The sequence below is a fragment of the Perna viridis genome, chromosome 5 (genome assembly GCF_037379345.1).
Source record: "Perna viridis isolate PV_CMFRI_1.1 ecotype Kerala chromosome 5, ASM3737934v1, whole genome shotgun sequence".
In the NCBI taxonomy this organism is placed as follows: Eukaryota; Metazoa; Mollusca; class Bivalvia; order Mytilida; family Mytilidae; genus Perna; species Perna viridis.
This window is the reverse complement of record NC_142449.1, coordinates 45,664,760-45,688,169: the sequence shown is the minus strand read 5'-3', so window position 1 is coordinate 45,688,169 and position 23,410 is coordinate 45,664,760. Positions and strand designations below refer to the sequence as shown.

The 23,410-nt window shown below is 31.6% G+C and overlaps 1 protein-coding gene across 1 annotated transcript in view; it reads right to left on the bottom strand.

Annotated features, from left to right (window-relative positions):
• Window positions 1-23,410, bottom strand: part of LOC148617922 (leucine-rich repeat and coiled-coil domain-containing protein 1-like) — a 111,952-nt gene that overhangs the window by 82,655 nt on the left and 5,887 nt on the right. Inside the window, exons 6-9 of the mRNA XM_088585596.1 lie at window positions 22,212-22,370; window positions 11,814-11,894; window positions 10,475-10,571; window positions 9,934-10,084 (exon numbers count right to left, since the gene is read on the bottom strand). Coding sequence (XP_088441722.1) covers window positions 9,934-10,084; window positions 10,475-10,571; window positions 11,814-11,894; window positions 22,212-22,370 — 488 coding nt within the window. The remainder of the gene's footprint in view (window positions 1-9,933; window positions 10,085-10,474; window positions 10,572-11,813; window positions 11,895-22,211; window positions 22,371-23,410) is intronic.

Below are 23,410 nucleotides of genomic sequence, written 5' to 3'. Positions count from 1 at the left end.
CCTTAAACCTGTGGTTATTGTAACTCCAGTGAAACCTTAAACCTGTGGTTATTGTAACAGTGGTGAAACCTTAAACCTGTGGTTATTGTAACAGCAATGAAACCTTGAACCTGTGGTTATTGTAACAGCAGTGAAACCTCAACCTGTGGCTATTGTAACAGTGGTGAAACCTTAAACCTGTGGCTATTGTAACAACAGTGAAACCTTAACCTGTGGTTATTGTAACAGCAGTGAAACCTTAACCTGTGGCTATTGTAACAGCGGTGAAACCTTAAACCTGTGGTTATTGTAACAGCAGTGAAACCTTAACCTGTGGTTATTGTAACAGCAGTGAAACCTTAAACCTGTGGCTATTGTAACAGTGGTGAAACCTTAAACCTGTGGTTATTGTAACAGCAGTGAAACCTTAACCTGTGGCTATTGTAACAGTAGTGAAACCTTAACCTGTACTTTAGGAATGCTAGAGTGGCTGTTATGTTGTCAAATTTAATGCATTCTGTATTTCAGTGTAAACTAAAGACCTGCAAAAACTAAAAAGCTTATGTATTTTTAAAAAAAAAGTCAGAAATATATACATATTCTGTTACTCATGTCATGATCTAAAGCCATTAAAAATATTCTACTAAAAGATGTTGACTGCTTTTTTAAGAAGAAATAGATAGGTCAGTGTGTTCGTTTTTGAGATATAAGCCTTTAAAATGTTGTTGGAAAAAGGATATTTTAAGATTTTCCAGTTTTTGACTAAGTAGGTAAAAACACTGAAGAAAAAACAAGGAATTCATAAAAACTTCCCAAATAGCATGTTAAGGTGTGATTAATGAAATAATGAAAAGAAAAGTGGGGAAACTGTGCAAAAGTTATTAATGCTAGGAAATTGATAAAATTAGATGAGTCCAAAAATCTGACAAAAATGCCTGAACATGACCAGTCAACATACTTAATATACTGTACTAGTTACGGTATAAAAGGGAATGAAAAATAAAGACAGTAATTTCCAGGAATAGGAACCACAATTTTGGCACAAATCTTTTTTCCATACAATCTAATGTGTGCTAAAATAACCTTCAATGCAGTACATTTCATTCAGTTAATCACATCATTAGGTCTCATCAACACCAACATAACAAGATCTAAATTGACCAGGACAAATGGTGTTGCCGCAGACAAACCAATAATATTTTTGTAGTAAATATGTTCCTGACAATGAGGATTAAGTTGACATAGATCTTTCTAAGATCTTCAATCTAAGTTATGAAATCTTAGAATAAAAAGCACTCCTCTGACATGGATCAAAATTTTACCTCAAGGCATGACATACAAGGGGAGGAGGTACTTTCTGCCAAATAGAGGTAAGTTTGTGGAAAGGACACTAACAACCCCTGGCATGATACCATCAATACCATAAATGGTAAATATGACCCTGTTAATAGTCTATTCTATTGCAATACAGGTTCAACTGGTACTAATTATCCAGAACTGACTGTATCTAACCAGGAACATTTAGTAGAGAGTACAGAACCCTGATTCAAGCAAATTGTATATATGTCATTCACAATGAAATTTTACTACTATTATAATCATTGATATTATAATCCAATAGCATAATAAAAGTTGTCTCTAGACTTATACAATTTTGGATACCCTAACCATATGCTAATTAAAACTTAAGGAGCACCCAGTCTTCTTAAATAATTCTAGTAATACCTTGGGTTCTAGTTTGAATTAAAAATACAAACAGAATTAAAATTGTCACCAATGACATAAGTATCTTCAATGGAGTAAGACCACTGTATTTTTTGTGTGAAAAAGTATATAGATATTATATCATGTAAATGTATATCATATATTTAGATTAAAATATAACTTTTTTGTATATGCATTATAAGTGTATATTTAAACCTTATATCGCTTACCCTATATCACACCCCTAGACCTATATTGCATAACTTATTTCACACCAATAGACCTATACTGCATACCCTATATCACATCCCTTCACAGACCACACTTGAAGTAAGGATAAAATATATGATATAATGAACTTGACATATTAAAATCTGTATCACATGCTGTATCAACCCTTGACCTATATCACCCCCCAGGCTGGTGGCCCTCGGGTGATATAGGAGTCTCGGGTTGATACAGCAAGTGATACAAATTTTGACATGTAATATTAAGTATATATTACTGCTTAAATGGTACCTTTATATTATAAGTCCTCTAAAATTAATTGTCTAATGAGTCAATAATATAAATATGAAAACCATTTACACTTTCAAACATGTATCCTTTTTCAGGATAAATTCTTCTTATACTTGACAATTTACTTTCTCTTTCAGCACAGAGAAATCCTAAGTCAAGTGGGATAGCTCATGTATGACAAAATGGAGCAGAAAAAAAATCTGTAACCAAGTTAACTAACCTCAGTCCATGATAAGGCATTTTTTTAAAAGCCTATACATCAGAAAGTGGATAATCTGATAAAGATGTGTATCAATTTTATAATAATGTGGCCAATTAAGTATTCATGCTGAAAACAGCCTCAAGTAAAAAATGAAGTGTTTAAGTAAAAACTAATGAGAAATGAAAATAAATGGAAGAATAGCGGTAACTTCCCATACCAAAATACCTTTAATGGCACCATTAACTTAAATCAAATCAACTTTCAGATGTTTTATAGGGCAGTTTTATAGTTAAAGTAACCATTAACCTTGGGTATATTATTGTCAAATATCTCGGTAACATAAAAATACACGTTCAAGGCAGCTTAAACATTAAAAGTAATCACAGAATGACAATTCTTAATCTATAAATGAAATTCTACGACACAAACTTAGCATACCAAACATCTCATAAATTCTGTGACACAAATTTAGTATGTTAACCATCGCTGTATAGTAAAAATCAAACACTGAATAAGTTAGAAACCTGTCTAAACCAAACCCTAAATAAACTGGAAACCTCTTCAAACCAGACTCCTTTTCAGAACCCTACATTACATTTCCAAACAGTCTGAACCTGTGAAAACTGAACACTTGTTTAAGGAGTTAGACCTATGGTAAAAGACACAATTCTTATAAATCATTGGAAAAATTGTATTCAGCATTTTACATCAATCTCATGTAAGTATCAGAGTAATTTGGACTGATTTCATTTTGTTTCAAATGGAATCTTGATAAGATTTGGTGAAATTGAATATGATACACTTATCACTAATTTCAAGAGTTATGTCCCTTACTCTAAGTCTACCTCCTAATCCTGAACCAATCATTCAGTCTGACAGTGATCTGATTTAGACATGTCTTGCTATCCTTAGATGAGTAAAAAGTAATGTTCTAATGAAGTACAGGAGTTCTCTACATCCAGTCTACACATTAATAAAGCATTGGAAGGAAAATGGCTAGGTCTGGCTTTGGAAAGAAACTACATTCTAAATTCTTATTACTTTCTCCTAATGAGAAACATAATCAAACATTCTATTATAACTCTATAAAAGCTTTAGGCAGTAAAGTAAAGAGATCAAACACAAATTTAGAAATATAAAAAACTCTGTACTTTAAGAGTTTGTTATTAAAATTGAGGACTAGGAATACTAAGATCAATTTTTGTTTCCTTGTTTCTGGAAATAAGTTGGGAATTAGCAAGCAGCATCATGATTCTTTATGGTGAAAAAAAAAACAAAAAAAAAGAAAGGAAATTTCAAAAGGAAAAAAAAATTGAGAAAAAGTACTTCCATAGCATATGATTAAAAATCGGCTTGATATACTTTTGCTACTACAGTGAATCCTGTATGTACAGGGCTAGTTGCTTGTTTAAACCTACTGCTTTTACAAAAGCTGAGAACTAATGGGATAATTAATTGGAAAGGGTGAATAATCAAAATATTATCATGAGTGTTGAAGAACACCTAGATTTAACGAGTGTGCAGAACTTATTCTGCGCATGAGTTAACTCCTCAAGCGATCTTGGCACGAGTGATCCTATTTCGGTGATAACTCCTGAAACGATCTTGGCACGAGTGATCCTATTTCAGTGATAACTCCTGAAGTGATCTTGGCACGAGTGATCCTATTTCAGTGATCTTGGCACGAGTGATCCTATTTCGGTGATCTTGGCACGAGTGATCCTATTTCGGTGATAACTCCTGAAGCGATCTTGGCACGAGTGATCCTATTTGGGTGATAACTCCTGAAGCGATCTTGGCATGAGTGATCCTATTTCGGTGATAATACATTGATTATCCTTTTTACTATATAGATTTTCTTCGTAATTTATTGATATTTTCAACACGAATTTTAAATTCAGTGACGTTTTGGCAGGAGAAAGTCAGAGAGTGCAATTACCGATTTTATTTCACAGTGTGAATGATCTGAATTTCTTACACTGGGAACATTTGATAAAACACTGCTATCTATGTAATGAAACTATATAACACACTCTTAATATAGAACTCTCTACAAAACTTCTCATTAATAGTCTTCAGATAGTCACAAAAACCTATGCTTAATATACTTATGTAACATTTATTGGTTGTCCACAAAATAATAAATGGAAAGATTACAGGAAAATACCCATGAGACAAAATCTCTGCAAAGTTGACATTAAATAAAATATCTTTTTTTAATTCTAATAAACTGAGATTAAAGAGATTAAAACAAGGGGGAAAAAAATCTTTTCTGTTTTTGTCATATCTTTTAATTTGGTTAAAGCGTGGTTAAAAGTATCATGTTTTTGAACATTTATTAGCTTGTAAGGGTTATATAAATGTAGGCATGAGATGAAATAAAATTTAATGAAAGGTTACCTACAAAAATAAAAATCGTGCATTACAAAACCTATAAGTACAATGAATTTTCCAAATGAAGATCATATGTACTTCATTGTTTTTCATCAACATTAACCAAACCAAGGATATTTTTTTACAGATACCGGGTATCAAATTTTTCACAGCTTCCAAAGGTTACCAAAACAGATACATTACCAATTACCGTATTACTTAGGCATTGTTTCACAAATAAAACTAAACACAAAAACTTGAAAAGTCCATTTTTCAGTCCTTCAATCTGAAAAATCTATGAAATAAGTAAAGAGAAAATTTTTTTCTCAAATACAATCAGACTAAATCTACAATTAATTCATTATCAAAATCTACTGAATCAGGCAGATATCTAGAGATTTAAAAAAAAAGGGGGAATTACCAGAAAGTAGGGGAAGGATTCCAGAGTTTAATAACTATTTGAACATTTACAGACCAAATTTTACACAAAATTAGCAAAATTTTCCTACATATGGAGAGGGGTGTTTCCACATCTCAAATCTCCCTGAATCAACAACTAGAAAAACCATAATCTGTAAAAGAATCCTCAGTAGACTTCATCATTTTTAAGACTAAAACAGTACCCAACTTCCACCATGCAAATTTTCATTTTTTGTAAAGTTGACCATGACCTTTTACCTACTGTTTTCAAAATCAATAAAATAATTAAGGAAAAACAGAAGAACAGACAAACAGGGAGACAGAAAGTAAAATGTATAGCTCCTAACTTTAGGAGAGCAAAGGTACCTAAAAAAGGACTATGTTTGGAATATAAGAGACAAAATCCACTTACAAAAATGACAACCTATTCAATGTTTATGACAACAACCAATCCATTTTATTATAAAACAATTAGTCTTTATCCAATCAATATACTGTGTTCTCAGTATGATAAGAACTGGCGGCCTTAGCTCAAATTCACGTGACTAAGTATAATCCTGTCTAAAAATCATGCAGAGAGTGATTCAGCCTTTAATTGATACAAATCATAAATAGCTTAGATAAACTTCTAATACCAGCAATGTTTGTTTTCCTAGAAACCTGTAACATTATGAGACAACTTTTGTCAGGTTATAGTTTAGTGTAAAATTGTGTACAAATTGATGGAAATTAATTTTCATATTCTTATTATAACCCATGCTCCAATTTGAAGTGGAAGGTATATAATGATCATGGTAACCATCTATCCATTCAAGAAATAAACCACAGAAACTCTATTTTATCACTGTTTTACCTTGGGCTGCCCATTTATGTCACGTTATTAAATAATGACACATATGGCCTGTAGTAAAACAATCATAAAAAGTAGTTTCCATGATTTATTTCAATTCTAGAAGCTCTAGTTTCTTCATTTTTTTGAATAAACATAGCCTAATTGTTGCAAGAAAGCTGATTATGTGTTTATCACTTATGGTTTGAAAAGCTTTGAAGGAGGTCATATTATCCATTCACACCCTTGTCATTACAGTTATCTCTGCAACTGCTTATCACAGCCACTTGACATTTTAACAGAGGCCTCAAATAGGTATTTGATTATAAACTTGAACAACATCAACTTCATGTTTGTTGACTATTTATATTTTGACCATATGGTTTCTGGAGTGGAAAGATACGTTCACATTTAATGTAACTAAAATTTAATAACCCCAAGTTTCATTTCTGAAAACATTACAAATCAGCCAATCTAAAAAAAAAATGCCATCAAAAATATTTGTGGGCAAAAATAAGCATGACTTGACTGTTGTCTTTCATAATTTTGCATGATCTGTAGGTGGAAGTCGTACTTAAAATCCAGTTACAATTCTCTACATTAAATGAAACTAAACAAGGAGACAGTAAACAAGCAACACATTATTGAATTTGCTATCTATTTTAAGCATAGCAAGTTATTTCATAACTATAAAATAACACCTACTAAAATTACTAACTTTATTTGTTGACAACTACATGAAAACATTTTGTACTGTATTACTAATTAAAGTAACAGTCCACATAAAATTCTGGTAAAGTGATTCATGTTGTAGAAAAAAACCACAAAATAAACAATGTTTTTTGCAGTCTACATATGCTATATTTTTATGTGACAATAGTTATTTCTGTATTTAGATCTCTACTTATGAGAAAACTAAACTTTAACCTCCCACTAAAATCAACCAAATCAAACCAAATCAAGAACGATAACTCTTGAAAAGTGCTAACTTCATGTACAATCTATACAAATTATATCTCAAAAATACCTAATGAAAAACTGAGACTGGTCATGTTGGCTATAATGGTTTCTGAATTAGAAATAAAACTGAATTAGGTGGAATTTTGACATGAATGAATCACCTCCTGTCTGATTGTTATAAAGACTGCTACTTAAAAATTAACATTTTGAAAAAAGTTTAACAAGTTCTACAAAAAAAGAGGGAATACAACTGTTACATGCAGAAGTCAAGATTTAAAATATTTGTTAGGAAAAAAAAGCAAAGGTTTATTTCCATGATAATATATATATAACTCTGATAATCATATGGTTCATGGTATTTAAGATGTCAATATAATTTTATTTATGATAAACAATATTCATAAACATCTTGCTTTGAAGATGGTGATATTGAAAGTTTTTTTTTTCATGCCATAGTAACCCAGATGATATTATTCTCAATATTTAATGGCATTACATTGATTTCTGAATAAAGAGGAGAACAAGGAAAACTTAGTCTTTGAAACACAATCTAAAAAAAAAAAAAACAGTTGTAGCTAGAACAAACTTTCCACAGATGCCTTTCCTTTAGCATTACAAGCTGTCACTTCAGAAAACAGGAAGTGAGTGAGTGATTGATATAAAGTTTGGTATTTGCACAGCAGATTATTTCTTATCAGAGTTACATCAGTCCCTCATTGCAGAGTTAATTTCTACAAATTACCATTTAGAGGAATTTGTCCTCCATCATGATTTTGCCACAGACTAATTTTCAAATCATTGGTATAAAGGATTCTTAAGTTTTCACTGACGATGAATTATGGGCTGTATGAATGCACAGACAAACAGAAGTAAAACCTTATAAGTCCATGACTTGTAAAAGTGTGGGCATAAAAGAAAAACAGTTAGATAAAAGGTAGATTAGACATCATCCCACATCTGCATGACCAGACAATATGAATAAACCATTTTATAGCATCACAAGGGTTATTCTGATCAGACTTTCATCAGTTATCAATTCATGTGACTAAGTAAATAACTTATGACTAAAGATTAAATCGTTACAAGTACACAAAAGTTAATCTGTAATGATTCAAATTTTCTTAAATTCAATAAATTTTTTATCTTTTCTCTCAGCTATTTTTAAGCATTGGCATAGGAACCGGTACCGGGTTGGTACTGCTTTCGACCGTACCAATAATGTTTACATTCTCGTGGTAAGTCCTTGTGTCCCTATATCAAAACTAGTACCAACAAGGTTTTGCTTCCTACGCCTATGTTAAGCTATTCACAATTCAAGAAATTTCATATCTTTTCTTTCTTTTAAAGTTGTTTTTATGCAGAGGGATATTTCAAGGATTAAAACAAACAGAAAATTTCTGTAAAAATGCCAGTAGTCTTATCCAATTTCATTTGTGTGTTTTCTCTTTAATCCAATAAATAAAGCTGGAAAGTCGGAGATAATTTACTATAAAATACCGTTAGTCAATGAAATTCTATCCTTTGTAATAAGAATTTAACGAAGCTGATGAGGGTGAAAATCCATTAAAAAGTACACTTTACCGTCTCTTATTGATAAAGTCTTTCATAATCTGCTAAAAAGTCTTGGGGATAAAATTCTTCTTCATTGCCTCAATTTTCTAGCAACTTTTAAATGCACAAAGAGTAAATTGGAAGATAAGATAATAAGATTTCTAACAAGAGCTCATTCATTCATTGCAGAGGAAGTAATGAATGGAATTCTTTATTCAATAAAATAGACAACCAAAAAAAACCCAAAGGTCAACTATACTGTTTTTTTTTTTTTTGGTTTTTTTTTGCAAAAGAAAATGATTTCACCTAATTCAATAAGTCTTTTAAAAAAACCAGTACTGAAACTTGACAGTGGACATTTTAGTGGATTGATAAGATATCTAGCAGAAACAAAATTAGCTATGGATATTTTTGTGGGAAACTATTGATATTTGAGGGGGTTTGATGGAGGCAAGAAAAAAATATACAGATTCTGTTAACCAGACCTTCTCTGTTGTCTTGGTCTCAATAACAGAGAAAGTGTAATAAAATGGCCAAAATTATCAAGTCAGGGATAAATACAAATTATGTCCACTTATCACAACAGTAGGTTCTTAAAACTGGAAAACATGAAAGTAAATCTTAATTCTGATGAATATTTGTAATTTTTGCTGACTTTGCATTAGTTGTTAAAAAAAATAAAACTTAAGTGGAAGTGAAAGGTGAACCATTTTATTCTTCGGCTAAAATATCCTTTAACATTTTAGATATTTCATTAAATGTTCTGTATCCCTAAAGGTCTGTTTGATAAAGGCAACTACCAAGTTCAGCATGTACTCTACTGATAAGAGACTTGAAATGATATTGGTTTTGAATGCACCAGTAATTAAAAAAAAAACTTCAGATAATTATCCCTAGATACATAGTGCTCTGTTTAGGGACAAAAAGTGATCTATTCTGGTAATCTCTGTCATCAATATAGTATGTTACAAAAGTGCAAAACCTTTTGCACTAAATTAAGCTATATTCAAGAAAAAAATGGGTCAGTCAACTTCAAAGTGTTAGATTATGAACTCAAATAAAAAATTTAATGAATGTAATTTTCAACATAAAAATCGTTTAATTAACTTCATCAATTTCTAAAATATTATCTCAGAAGGTTAATAATCGGAGATGGGCATAGCCTATATTGTGCTTAGTACATGAGTACTAGAGACATTTAAAAAATTTGGGGAATTCAAACTACAAATTTTTTTATTGGTAAAAAATTATCTTTTGCTACCTGAATTTAGGCCTGTTCATGATGATGTATATTTGTTATGAACTGATAGACTGGTCCTTTCTGTGCAAACAGGCAACATGAAGTCATGAAGTTGTGACATAAGAGCAGATGACATTTCAGCAACACATGACCTACCCAGAATTCTGTGTTTTTCTGGAATCAACATGTCTTCTAGAGGCTGCTGTACTCTTTCTATAACCTGGTATCTTTGATTTTCTTGGCCTTCGACCTTTCCTTTCTTTACTATTTGACCTTGACCCTGTGTCACTTTCATCAGTTGGTACATCTAAATATTGTGTGTATTTAAAGCACATACATAACAATAATTTGTATAAAATGTATAGAAAGTTCTTGGTGACATTTGTTATTTGACAGTGTTTGAAAGAGATGATACCTATACATAACAAAAGGAATATATCTATATGGATTTGTGTTTTTTAATTTAAGATGTAAATTAATTAACTACTTAATCAATTACCGGCAATAGTATGGCGGTCATGTGACTTTTATAAACTACAAAATGCTTAAAAAGCAACTGAAATTTCCTTGATAAGCTGACAATAATAATCTGTTGATTCAATGTCATAAGAAATCTTTTAAGTATCAATATGCTTCATCAAGGGAGATAATTTGACAAAAATTGGTTCTAATTTCCCCATACATTAAATGGACATACCTCTTTCAGCTACAAGTCTAGAAACATTGGATTTCTTGGAAACATTTGTATCTGACAAATCATTTAACTCACTGCTGCTTAAAGTGGACTTTTGTACCTATAATCAACAATATATGAAGGGCCTAAAATACATGACATTTACAATTAGGGCCTATTCCAAGAGACATGTAATAGAAGTCTAGTCTTTCATTGTTATATTTGGGATCAAGTTTTATTTGTTATGAATACTTTAATTCCTGATGTAACAGGCTTTTTCATTGAAAAATTTTGACATCATCTCATAGACCAAATTTTGTAATGTGACTGTGATGTCATCAATCTTTTTTAATGAATTACTAGTAGAATTTTGATACTAAACTTAAATTATAAGGAATTACTGTTATATAACTTCTGTCTGTTTGAAATAACCTCAACTCATTCATCATTTCTTAAATTTCATAACTTAACAGGGACAGAGCATCAGGGCTGTCCTACATGCAATATAAGTGATCATTTTCACGTGTGAAAAATACGCCTCTTTTCTTCAAAAACTAGGTGATATTTTTTTTTTCTGTAATGTATTTTTCGCTACAGACAAAAAATTTAATAAATTACACACAGATGAATAACTCTATTTTATTTTCAAAAATATTTCCAACTTATACCGTGAATATAGCAAAAATTAAATCACCACAAAAATAACCGCTTATACAGAATGTAGATCCTCTGAAACATGAATGGTTCAAAATTGTTCTGTTGGACGTCACTTATTTCAGAAATGATGTATACAGTTAGAAAGTGATTGCAATGCTCGCCTTTAGCCAATAGCCCGAAGCCCAGAGCTAGTATAAATTGATACGAGAAATGATGTGTACACTTCTTGTTTCAGGCTAGCTGAATCCTATACAGACCTCTATTATTTGGGCTAGTCATTGAGAATTTTGAAGGAAAGGACTGTGATTGTTTGAACTTTTAACACAGACTCACAGCATGTGTTATAGAAAGTCTAGAATATTCCTGTTGGTTCCCTAGCATTAATTTATCAACAAAGTCAGATGTTATTTGGGTACAAACAGCTACAACCTTCAAAGGCAAAGCCTAAAAAGCATATCATATCATCATGTGTAGCCAAGAAAAAAAAAACAATGAAAATAAGAAGCCTCTTCCTGAACACCTCTGATAAAGTTTGGGAACCCCAAGTTAAACCTGTTTGAAAACTAAAAATTTTGCTTAGCAATCATTCTAACTTGTTTAAATCAAACACCTGTCCATTCCACAGAAATCTTCCGTCACAAAAGGGAGGTCCTATCCATGTAGACTTTACCACACTTTACAGGGACACTGACTATTTTTCACTCACCTTAGCAGTTTGTAGTCTTATCAGCTGATTTAGTTGTTCTTCAAGTTTTTCAAGTCTGGAATCTCTACTCTCTGTAGTATTCTATAACACATGAAAATTGTTTCTTAATTGATATGGTTTAAAATGGATAGGTTGAGACCATAGGTCTAAATGCAGAGTATTGTCTATTCTTCCAAAGCCAACATAGCTGCAGTCATCTTCACAAAATATCGTAAGTGTAAAATTAGTCATAAATACTGATGTCAGTCACAGCAGATCAAAGTATTGTCCATCATTACTTACAACTAATTTTATAGTTAATTTTTTTTTGTGAAATCAACCACAGATCAATTTACCAAATTTCTTACAATCGTGAATTTGTGATTTCCAACACATACATGTAGATATGAAGATTCCATAACAAAGCAATAAATAAGGTGTGATTGGCAGTTTAAAAAATGCATAGAAAATAGACAATTTGTTCATTTTAATGCCTCTGACATAGAACTGGTGATTGCAGACCAGAATATTAGTCTGTGTTCTATTACATTGTTTTTAATATGAATGGAGAAGTCAATGGGAAATGTTTGATTCCTGCATAAAAATATCTTACTGGTTTACCAGTTTATCTATCTCACCATGAATTTATAATCGGACAGTTGCAACTAAAGCATGGTTCATCTCTGGTACTCAAGTACTTGTAAAGACTGCACTATTATAAATTCATTGAAAGAAACACTGATTAAAGTGAAGATTTTTTTTAGAAGAAATCAAATGGGATGGGTTTCATGCATTCATGAATGATTTAAGTGTAAGTGTTTGTAAGAATCATTCAAAATTGGAAAAATCAGAAACATGCATGTCACAACCCCACTGATCTGACAATATGATTTCACTCATAAATGCATTCTTAATTTGAAAAGACCATTATTTGATCTCTGCATCACTGGATTCGCTCAGAAATTTTTCAATAGAATCTTAAGAAAATGAGGTTTTTTGACAGAGTTATCTGCCCTTGAAATGTTCATTTTCAGTTCATTTCAATGAAATTGTAACTTAATGTACCTACATGATATGGAAAATATTGATGGTGCAAATTCTCAAATAACACTATCAAAATGATGGGTTTTTTCCCGTATCATGTTTCACCCACTGCCTGATTTTTACCGAGACTGACATTTAATAGTCATTCAATGTAAAAATATAGTTTTTGGACTTTTCCTCACTAAAAATAAAGCATTATTTACCCACAAAATGTGATTACTGCTGAATAAAAGAAACCTTTTTATCATGAATTCATGAATTTCCGTTTATTTTTTTAATTTAGATTTTCAACTATGAACTAATCATGAAACAACAATAAATCAAATACTTGGTCCACAAAGCTGGAAAAACTAATAAATATACTGAAGATAATGAAACACCAGACTTGTTCTAAGTACTGGAGCACCTGAAATCTAACAAATGACAGGAAAATAAAAATATATGGCAAACCATTAAGTATTGTTAGAAAACTGCCCACTCCATGAAAAATACAGAACCTTACTGTTAGATTCTAATAGAATATTTAAGTGTCAGTCTCTGTAAGAATCAGGCAGTGGGTGAAACATGGTATGAAAAATCCATTATTTTGATAGTGTAATTTGATTATTTGCACCATCAGAATCAAGGAAAACAGACAAGACTTTCCATATCATGCTGGACCATTGAGTTAAAATTTCATTGAAATGCACAGAAAATGAGCATTTCAAGGGCAGATAACTGTAAAAAAAAATCTCATTTTCCTAAGGTTCTATTGAAAAATTTCTTAGCAAATCCAATGATGCAGAGATCAAATAATGATCTTTTCAAATAGAGAATGTATCCTTGATATTAAATTGTCAGATCGGTGGGGTTTTGACATGCATGTTTCTGATTTTTCCCATTTTGCCTGATTCTTACAAACACTTAAACTTAATTGGAAAGAGTGATTAACCAAAGTATGATCATGAATTATCATATTTTGGTTATTCACAATCATCCATTGATTATCCTATTTATTATATGTAGTTTCTCTATAATTTATTGCCTTTTTCAACATTGATTTTAAATTTTGTGATCGGCATATTGATATTTACGTTGTGATGTTTTGGCAAGAGAAAGTCCCAGAGTGAAATTACCGACTTTATTTCACAGTGTGAATTACTGAAATTTATTACACTTGGAACAATCGATCAATCACAGCTATCTATATAATAAATGATAATGGTACATGTTACAATTCATATTACAACAATAGGTGCCCCGAGATCCATTCCACTAAAGGACTTACTTCTGATGACCTTTTATACAGCAGCTGGTTAGGATCATACTAAATACAGACAATGAGGCTTTTAGACCAATACTGTAACAAAACTTCATGGGTATCATCTTTGTGTAACTGTCTAAGTGACTTCATGGTAGTGTACTGGCCTCCAGTGCAGGAGATCTGACTAGACTGATTCCTGACTAATTTCATACATATACCAAAGACTCTTAAAATTAGTAGTGAAGAAACACTCTCAGACCCTGGGTCTGGGAGTAGGCCAGAGCTCCTACACAGCAGCCCAGCCACTAGTAGTACATACTTTGACCAAGTTCTTAGGTAACCACCACCACCATTTGTTAGTTCACTACTAACAGCAAAAACTGTCAGAATCTTTATAAGTGGCAATTTTCCAAGATCAACAAGAAAAGTCAAGACCGTATTAATCCCAAATAATCAAATTAGTAGTTTCTGCTTCTTTGCCAAGCACATGGAACATAGACTGGTTGACATGGATTAATGTGCTGGAGGAGGGTGACACGCCTTCTTACTTACTGTTGCTTCTGTGAGCAAGTAAATAAAAACCCAGCAGAGTATATTGGACTAGTAAATAGTAGGGTTTGTTCAATTGATAAGATTCTCTAATCAATATGCATGAAATACCTGATACTGTGAAAGTACTATTGATCATGGGGTACCAATTTTTGTGGTTATCATGGGTAGGCTGAACCACAAAATTTGATTTCAAACGAGAAGGACAATCCCATCAATGTATATACTGTAAACCTCAAAACCATGAATTCAAGAATCCACAAACTTGTGTTTCTTCCCTTATCCACGAAAATTGGTATCCATGAATTCAAGTACTTTCACAGTATAGGATGTTCAACTTCACTCAAAGAATTAATTGCCGGTAACTTTGGAGAGCTGACTTCAATATTTAATTGGTTGTATACAGAAAAACTATACAAGAGCCATCACAACACTTAGTTCAAAAATGCCGTTTAGATTGATGCAAATGAAAGGGGCCAAAAGTCTACCAAATATTCCTGGCAATAGGCTGCCTTTTATTTCACCCTCTTGGATGCCATTAGTTCATTTTGACAACAAATTCTGATGCATGAAACCATGGAAATGGGACCAAAGCTCCATGGTTTAATATGGAAATCTTAAGATTGATTTACAGGTAATATTCAAAATGCTAAATTGCCATAAACTGAATTATTTTCAAATTATTATTGCTATTTTGTGATAAAGAAAAAAGATTTCTGAAAATCAATAGTCTTGAAGGCATGCTGTAAAAGAGCAAGCTTAGTTCAAAGATAAGCCAACATTTTAACCAAAAAAAAAAAGATATCAATATTTTTCTAAATTTATAATATCAGAATTTTCAATCAAACGATAGAGAAGAAACTAGAAATGCTTTTCTAGAAACACCCAGTGAGTTGCTCATAAAATGTCACCCAAAAGGTACAAGAAAGAGGAAAGGAAAAGTGTGACATGGTGAAGAAATTGGTTCTAACAGTGCAGAACATACACCATGGATACACAAAACATGAGAAATTTCCCAACATACTTAGCCTGCCTCTGAATCAATAAATTTTCAAGTTCAGTGAAATGGGCAACATTCTACAAACAAAATATACAAAAATTGCCATCGACTACTTTACTCTTCCTCCTATAGACCTCATAAATACGGTAATATACTGGAACGTGAAATTCAGTGGTAATGATGAATAAGATGAATACAAATTTATAAAAGGGTTTGGAATGGTGACAGTTCAATATACACCATACATGGCTTTATACATGTTACATATCAAGTCTGAATCTTTGATAATGATCAGCCGTTATTTCATGCAAGCTGGTATTTACTCCTCCTCCAGACTCATAAACACCATTACATATTATTGCTACCATTAACCTAGTGCTCTTGTTGATTTCTCCTCTATTAATTACTTGTGTCAAGTATTAATTGAGTAATTGTCCTCATAAGGTAAAAGTCAAATAAAAACCATTTGATGGACACCCACTTACTTCCAAAGGATGTTTGTACCATCATATACATTAATGGTACGATAGATGTTCAAAACATTAAGTACTTCTCTGTCAAAAAATCAGGCAAAATATACATAAAGTGTGAAAAAAATGATGTGCTACTCATTGCCTGATTCTTACACAGGTTAATACTTTATATAAGTCATGTTTATGTTCTGTTATTCTGTCTTGGCAGAACAGTAAAAATAATTTGATCAAACCAACATTCAAACAACAAAAAATTTTAAGTTTACTAATTCTAAGGAATAAAAAAACTCTAGAAAAAATTCAAGATGGCAAGGTTTTTAATTGTATTCATTTATTTTCTTTTTTGCTTTGGCAATTTAAGGAAGGGAGAGTTTGAATAAAGAAGAAGAGAAGAAAGTGGGAGTAAAGTTGAATGGAAAGTGGGAGTGAAGGGGGTCAGGGACTTGGGGATTCTACAACCCTTTTTGTTCTCTACTGCAATAAGCAATATAAGTAGGTAAATTTGACCATTCTAAAAGTATCTGATAAGGAGGTTGTCGAAAGCATCTACATGTATCTTCATGCATCCTGTGAGAAAAATTTTCCCCTTTATGCCTCCTAAAAAACTGGAAGATGTCTGAACTTCAAACTTTTTCGCAGGTGTACACAATAAACAGGAAATCTGTGTGTGATGGCTCACTATATTGATACCCCCACTTTCAATCACGATATAAAGATAATAAATGAAGTTCTTGGTAAACAGGAAGTTGGTGGTAAATTTTTCTAAAAATCAATCAACACCTACGGCATACTTACAGGAAGAATGTGTTAAAATTTCAAGCAGCTGTGAGGAGTAGCTGCTGAGAAAACAGTAACAGAAAAAAAAGTGTTACAGAAACACAGACAAGGGTAAAACAGTATATCCCCCTCTCCTTTAAGACCTGTCCTTTTATCAAAGCCTTATTTAGTTGGGAATTATTTGATTTACGCACTGTGGACTGATCAACGTTAATAAGATCACAGTACCATTTAGGTTTATGGAAAATAACCTATTTTGTCCTGAAGAGAAATTAAAAACCAAATTAAATTATTCTGAGAAGTAAAATAAATTCTTTCAATGAACTAATGGACAAATGTATACCAGTCAAAATAAGAAAATAACATTGTACAAAAAAAAAAGAAAAAAAAAGACGTTAGTCAAGGACATGGTAGCATTCAACTTTTTGCCACAAATTTAACCATGAACTTCTGGAGACATTCTCTCATATCTAATATAATAATGATTGGCATGTTTCATCTTATCAAAACAAAGTGTCAACCAATTTGACAAACCCATTTCAAAATGTAAAGAAATAAAAAATCTAATTACCATAAACAAGACATTTTGTCCTAATTACATTTCTATCATATACAAACTTGCTAATAGTGATATCTTATACAAATAATCAAATTAGTGTGGTGTATCTGAGTTAATAGGTTCAAGGAAAGCTTTAAGTGGTATCTGTCAGTGGAACATAAACTGAACTGTTTCAGCTACATTTTTTTTATATCTAGAAGTCTAAGGCTTGGACGAAAAAACACTTGTGTGTGGCATTATCGTGATAATATTGATGTTAAAACATTAGGACATTTTGCCATAAGAGAATATCTTATCAGCATAGCTAAAAGGGTGGGTGGTGTTGATACCAAAGCTTATGAAATCAGTATACATGTAAGCCGTTACCAACAGCAATCTGGATAACATCTTTAATTCCAGGTACATCAGTTCCATAATTTTTTTTTAGACTAAGCAGGCCGCTAACATAAAGTGACAAAAAATTGCAAAGTTTGAGTAGTAAAAATTCACATTAAATATTTGTCAAATTTGTCCATAATAGGAGGTGCACATTTTTTTTTATGTAAATAAACTCAGTACAAAGTAAGAACAATATTTGTCATTTACTTTATGGATTACAGAATACACAATATAGGCACTATCTACATGTTTATACATCATAAACTGACAAAAAATGGCTAGGTTTTACATGATAAAAATGTAAGAAAAATTAACTTCAGTAGCACTCCAGGTAATAATCATGCAAAATATTATTCATGGTTGGAAAGCCTTCATATTTTCATTTTTGATATTTTGTTTTAAATGTTACAGTTAATCGAAACTGATATATGGCCTTTCATATAACCCATGATCATAGGAGATAAAAAATATATAGAATGTACTGTAGAATTCAAAATTAAGGGAGATAATGACACAAAACTACAGTAGAAAATATTGGATTTTCAATGTGGATTATCTCCCCAAGAGCATGCAGATTGGAATGAATAATTATACATTTCATAATATAGACCCATAAAAAAGCTTTATAACAAGAATTAAAATGTGTAGCCTTTTTTCAATTTAGGTGCAGGGTTCTCCCCAGGATTTTCAGATAGCACTGTATTCAGTGCATGTGACACGACATTAATATGTCTCATGTCAAAACGTGCCACTTTGTTTTTAATGTATTATATAAAGATTGATCAGTGTATTAAAAATGTACATTTGTACATTGCTGTTTATGTTTACATGAATTATTTGTAGGTAAATATTTTACATTTTTTTTCGTTTTTTTGCAGTAATTATAACTTTAATACCATTTTTTATTTTTCCTTTTTAAATTAACAGAAAAAATAAAGATAATCTATCAAATTATGATAAGTACCTCTTCATAAATATTACCTCTAATTCATACACACCCAAATTTTTGCTGACAGCAGACCCATGCAAATTACAATTTTTCATTTGTTTTGGGGCCTCAATGGCTCATTTGAATGTGATATTCATTTGATTAAGAGCAATTTCCATTAAACTCTTTTTCTAGTCTTAGTAACTTTCAATATATTTATATATTTAGAATATTATCTAATCAGGTACATGTAATAGACTACTCTGGTCTTAATATTCATGTTTCCAAAAGTTTTCAGGAAGTAGTGTGGAGTTGACCTAGTTATACCAGGAAAAAACAAAAATTTTATTGTTATTATTTAAAGTTGACACACTAGTCGTTTTGTTTTGTTTTTAAATATTATGTTTATATGTAGTTTATTCATGACAAAAACCCCATATCATGATTTAAAAAAAAAATTTCCCACATCTGTTGTACTATTTTTAGACTTGGGGGATTTTACTAACTATTTCTTAACTGATTTTCCCACCAAAAAATCATGTGCTCTTGATACACAACAACATTGCAATGTAAACAAAAGACAACAATTTCCTTTTTCTTTTCAAAGTATTTTGGAAGTATCTGATGGAATAAATATTGTTTGGGAATTGAATATGTTCTTGTATAAGGTAAATCAGCTCCTTCATGTTGAAAACATATCTAATTGTGAAATTATTCAACTTTGCATTTATAAATAGCCATGTGCTTTTGGCCAGGGTTGAGTGAATTTTTACCATAGTCAGTTTTGATTGGTTAAGTATAAAATATTAGTATCTGATTGACACCGCGCTGTTAGCAAGATAGCACAGTACCGAACTTGATAGCGCAGCGCTCAATCTCGATAGCATTGTAAGAGAGTAATCAAGGGAACCAAGGTTATAGCGGTAATCAAAAGAATGTAATCCAGGGAATTAGACCAGACATGGAAAACAGACATACACAACAAAGAACATATAGTAACTAAAATCATACATACAAAGTAACAAAAGTAAATGAGCAACTCGGACTCCACTAAAAACTGGGAGCATGGACCAGGTGCACCAGTAGGGTAAGCGTCCTCTGCTTTTCTAGAAACACCCACCGAGTTGCTCATAAAAGGTCAATTCCGGGGTAGACAAACGAGGAAAGGAAAACTATGACCCGTTGAATAAATCAGTTTTCATGGTGCTGATGGATACACAATAACGATCCACGAGTTCATGATGACGACCATAAAACTTCTGTAGTGATGACTTCAATCTCGTAGCAACAGGGCTTTAGAGGCCTGAGGAGATCACTGAGGTGTATCACATATTATAGAATTTGAAAGACTGTTACAAAGACAGCTATTTAATATTTCCATTAAAGGAAATACACCCCTTCAATTTGGATATAAACATTGTGCAAAGTTTGAACAGACAGATAGACAGAGGAAGGAGCAGCGTGACTACTAGATCTGATGTTAACGTTGTGGGTAAAATAAATAAACAAAATCAAGAAAGAATAAATTCACCGAAAATGCAACAATTACAATCAGTCATAAAAAAGGCATTGTAAAAAAGTTTTTTGCAGGATATAAAAAAACTTCAATTAAATGAAAGGTTACATCTAAATTTGTTCATTAACAAATTTACAGACTTAATTAAAAGAATCAAAGACACAGACAATTTATCTCCCCTTTTACACTGTTAGAATAATTCCAACAATTCTAAATGTGTCTTGCATACATACAACTTGCTTTGATCACTATGACTGTGTTAAGATTCATTTAAACCAATCAGGATGTACCAGTATACAATACAAACATTGTGACAGTCATGCAGTGTATATAGTGTGAAGTACAAAATTAATTTATTCCCATTAAATATTTGAAAGACATTTTTTTGCAATATCTCAATGCTCCTTACTTACAGAACGAAAAAAAACACAGTGTTTACACACACACACATGCATGTATACATGCAAATTGAGTTACAGATCAACAACAATGAATGTATAAAAAAGTAAGTCTTGCAAAATACATCATCTTTTTTTTTAATTTGAACTAATCTTTTTCCTGAATTAAAAATTCAAAAGGAATAACAAGAATCAGCTTCATTTTGCTTAATTGCATTGTGTGTACATTCTACCTGGTTATATAAGATTTCTTGCCCAGATTGGTCAAGTGCTTAAGGAATGAAAATCAGTTCTGACATGGCATTTCATAAAACATGGGTAATTACACTGTAAATCAAATTTAATTTCAAATTGGGATATTAAACTGGAATTTTTTGTTAGTCTTCAGTTACATACAATATTTTATGAGCATTAAAAAAAAACCCTGCACTATAAATCAGTTATTATCACCATTATCTAAACGTAAAAAAAAAAGAAATATTAAATGGACAACCCTACTTCAATCTTACACATGCAAAGGGAGATAATCTGTATTAGGCAGGTCAGAAAAATTTTGTAATTTGTAAACTATACTAACAATCATTTCATTTTAATTCTTTTCATCAGAATCTGAATACAGCGATTTTAATTTCATAACTAATGGAATTTCTCAAATTGGCATAAATGAGCTTCTCACATTTAGTGGTGTTATTCCTTTATTTAAATATTCATGAAGGAGTAATCAAAGGAACCAAGATTCTAGTGGAAATCAAAGGAATGTAATCCAAGGACAAAGACCAGACATGGAAACCAGACACAAACACAATGAAGAACATAAAATAACCAAAATAATACATACAAAGAAACAAAAGTAAATGAGCAACTCAGACTCCACTAAAAACTGGGAGCATGGACCAGATGCAGCAGCAGGGTAAGTGCCCTCTGCTTTTTTAGAAACACCTGCTGAGCTGCTCATAAAAGTCAAGTCTGGGGAATAGAATTGATTAAAAAAAAAGTATAATTATAAAAATCAAAAGCGCACACAAATTACATTTCTAAAGCAAATCCTAATTCCTACTGACAAACAGTGAAATTCAAACACTTTCAACTCCACAAACACAAAACACATAAACCCAACAAAAAAATGGATACCAACAAAGCATGAAGTTGCACTGCTTGTTATGCTAGGTATACCCCCACTAAAACAGAAAGTTGATATCAGCAACACCTTAAATTGATTACTACATATGTTTCATCTATATACAACCACACAACAAATCTGAAATCAATCCAATTTTTGGGAACAGAGATTTTTGTGACGAAAATTTACTCTATCATTCCATGTATGTGAAAAATGGCAAGGTCCAACAAAACAGAAAGTTGATATCCAAAAGCATTCAAAATCACTTAAAACTTATACCCCAACTTGATAAAGCCACTCATTTTAAAACTGATCCATCCATTGGGAGATAAGATAATTGGAGACAGAATGATAAATAGATGGACAAGGAGATTCCAACAGGTCGAGTGGGGTATAATAAAATTCTTTAACACAAAGATCTTATTAATTAGTACCTTCTCCATTTTTTCAGCAACACTTTTATCAAGTTCTGGTTCAGACTGGTAAACTGAACTGGTTTCCGTACTGGAAATTACTCCCCTCTGTTTAAAGAACTGTAATGCCTGGTCTATCTTAGGAGTTATAACATCAGCTCCAGCTTGTGAACTAGGATCCTGGTAAAAAAAAAAAGAAACATACGATGAAAAATATGCTGAAAACATATCTTTAACATGTATAATTTCAGTTTAATTTTTTGTAACTTAAGATACTGTGTGATACAAATTGTGTAACTCATACCAAATTTCCACATAGCCAAATAACATTTTTTAAAAAGTAATCAAGAATTCAACTTTAACTTTTTATTAAGTGGAATTGAAAGCTGGAAGTTAGTCTAGATTTATAACATATTGACTTTGTTTAATTCTCATTTAATTATTGCAAAAAACATACTAATTTGACGAATCTGACTGGTTTTCTATTTTCAAAATGTATTAAAAAAAATTAAATGGGGATGCTGTATCAACACTTCCTAATTCAAACTTTAAGAATTTATCATAAATGCTTCATATAAATACATAAAACATGTATATACTGGTATTTATGATAACTGTGGTATTGTTTGGGGTGTATTCAATTTTTGCTTTATCATTAGTTAGAAAAATACAGAACCTGTGTTTAATTTTATCCTACAATAAATATAACAAAAATAGGTATGGTGAATATGTCAATATAACAAGAATAGGTATGGTGTATGTGTCAATTAGACAAGAATAGGTATGGTGTATGTGTCAATATAACAAGAATAGGTATGGTGTATGTGTCAATATAACAAGAATAGGTATGGTGTATGTGTCAATTAGACAAGAATAGGTATGGTGTATGTGTCAATTAGACAAGAATAGGTATGGTGTATGTGTCAATATAACAAGAATATGTATGGTGTATGTGTCAATATAACAAGAATATGTATGGTGTATGTGTCAATTAGACAACAACACCAAAGGGATGAAAATGTCAGCCCAGGGCCACCCATTGGTCTTCAATGAACAATGAGAAAACCCTCACACCACAGGGCAGGCTGCAGCTGGGTCAAAAACATCTTTATACACAGGTACAGCAAAGAGTTGCCCCTATATTGAAGTAACATAAAAATAAACTAAAGGTAAAAACAAAACAAGACATATAGAGGCCAGAAATTCCTGACTTTCTTTAA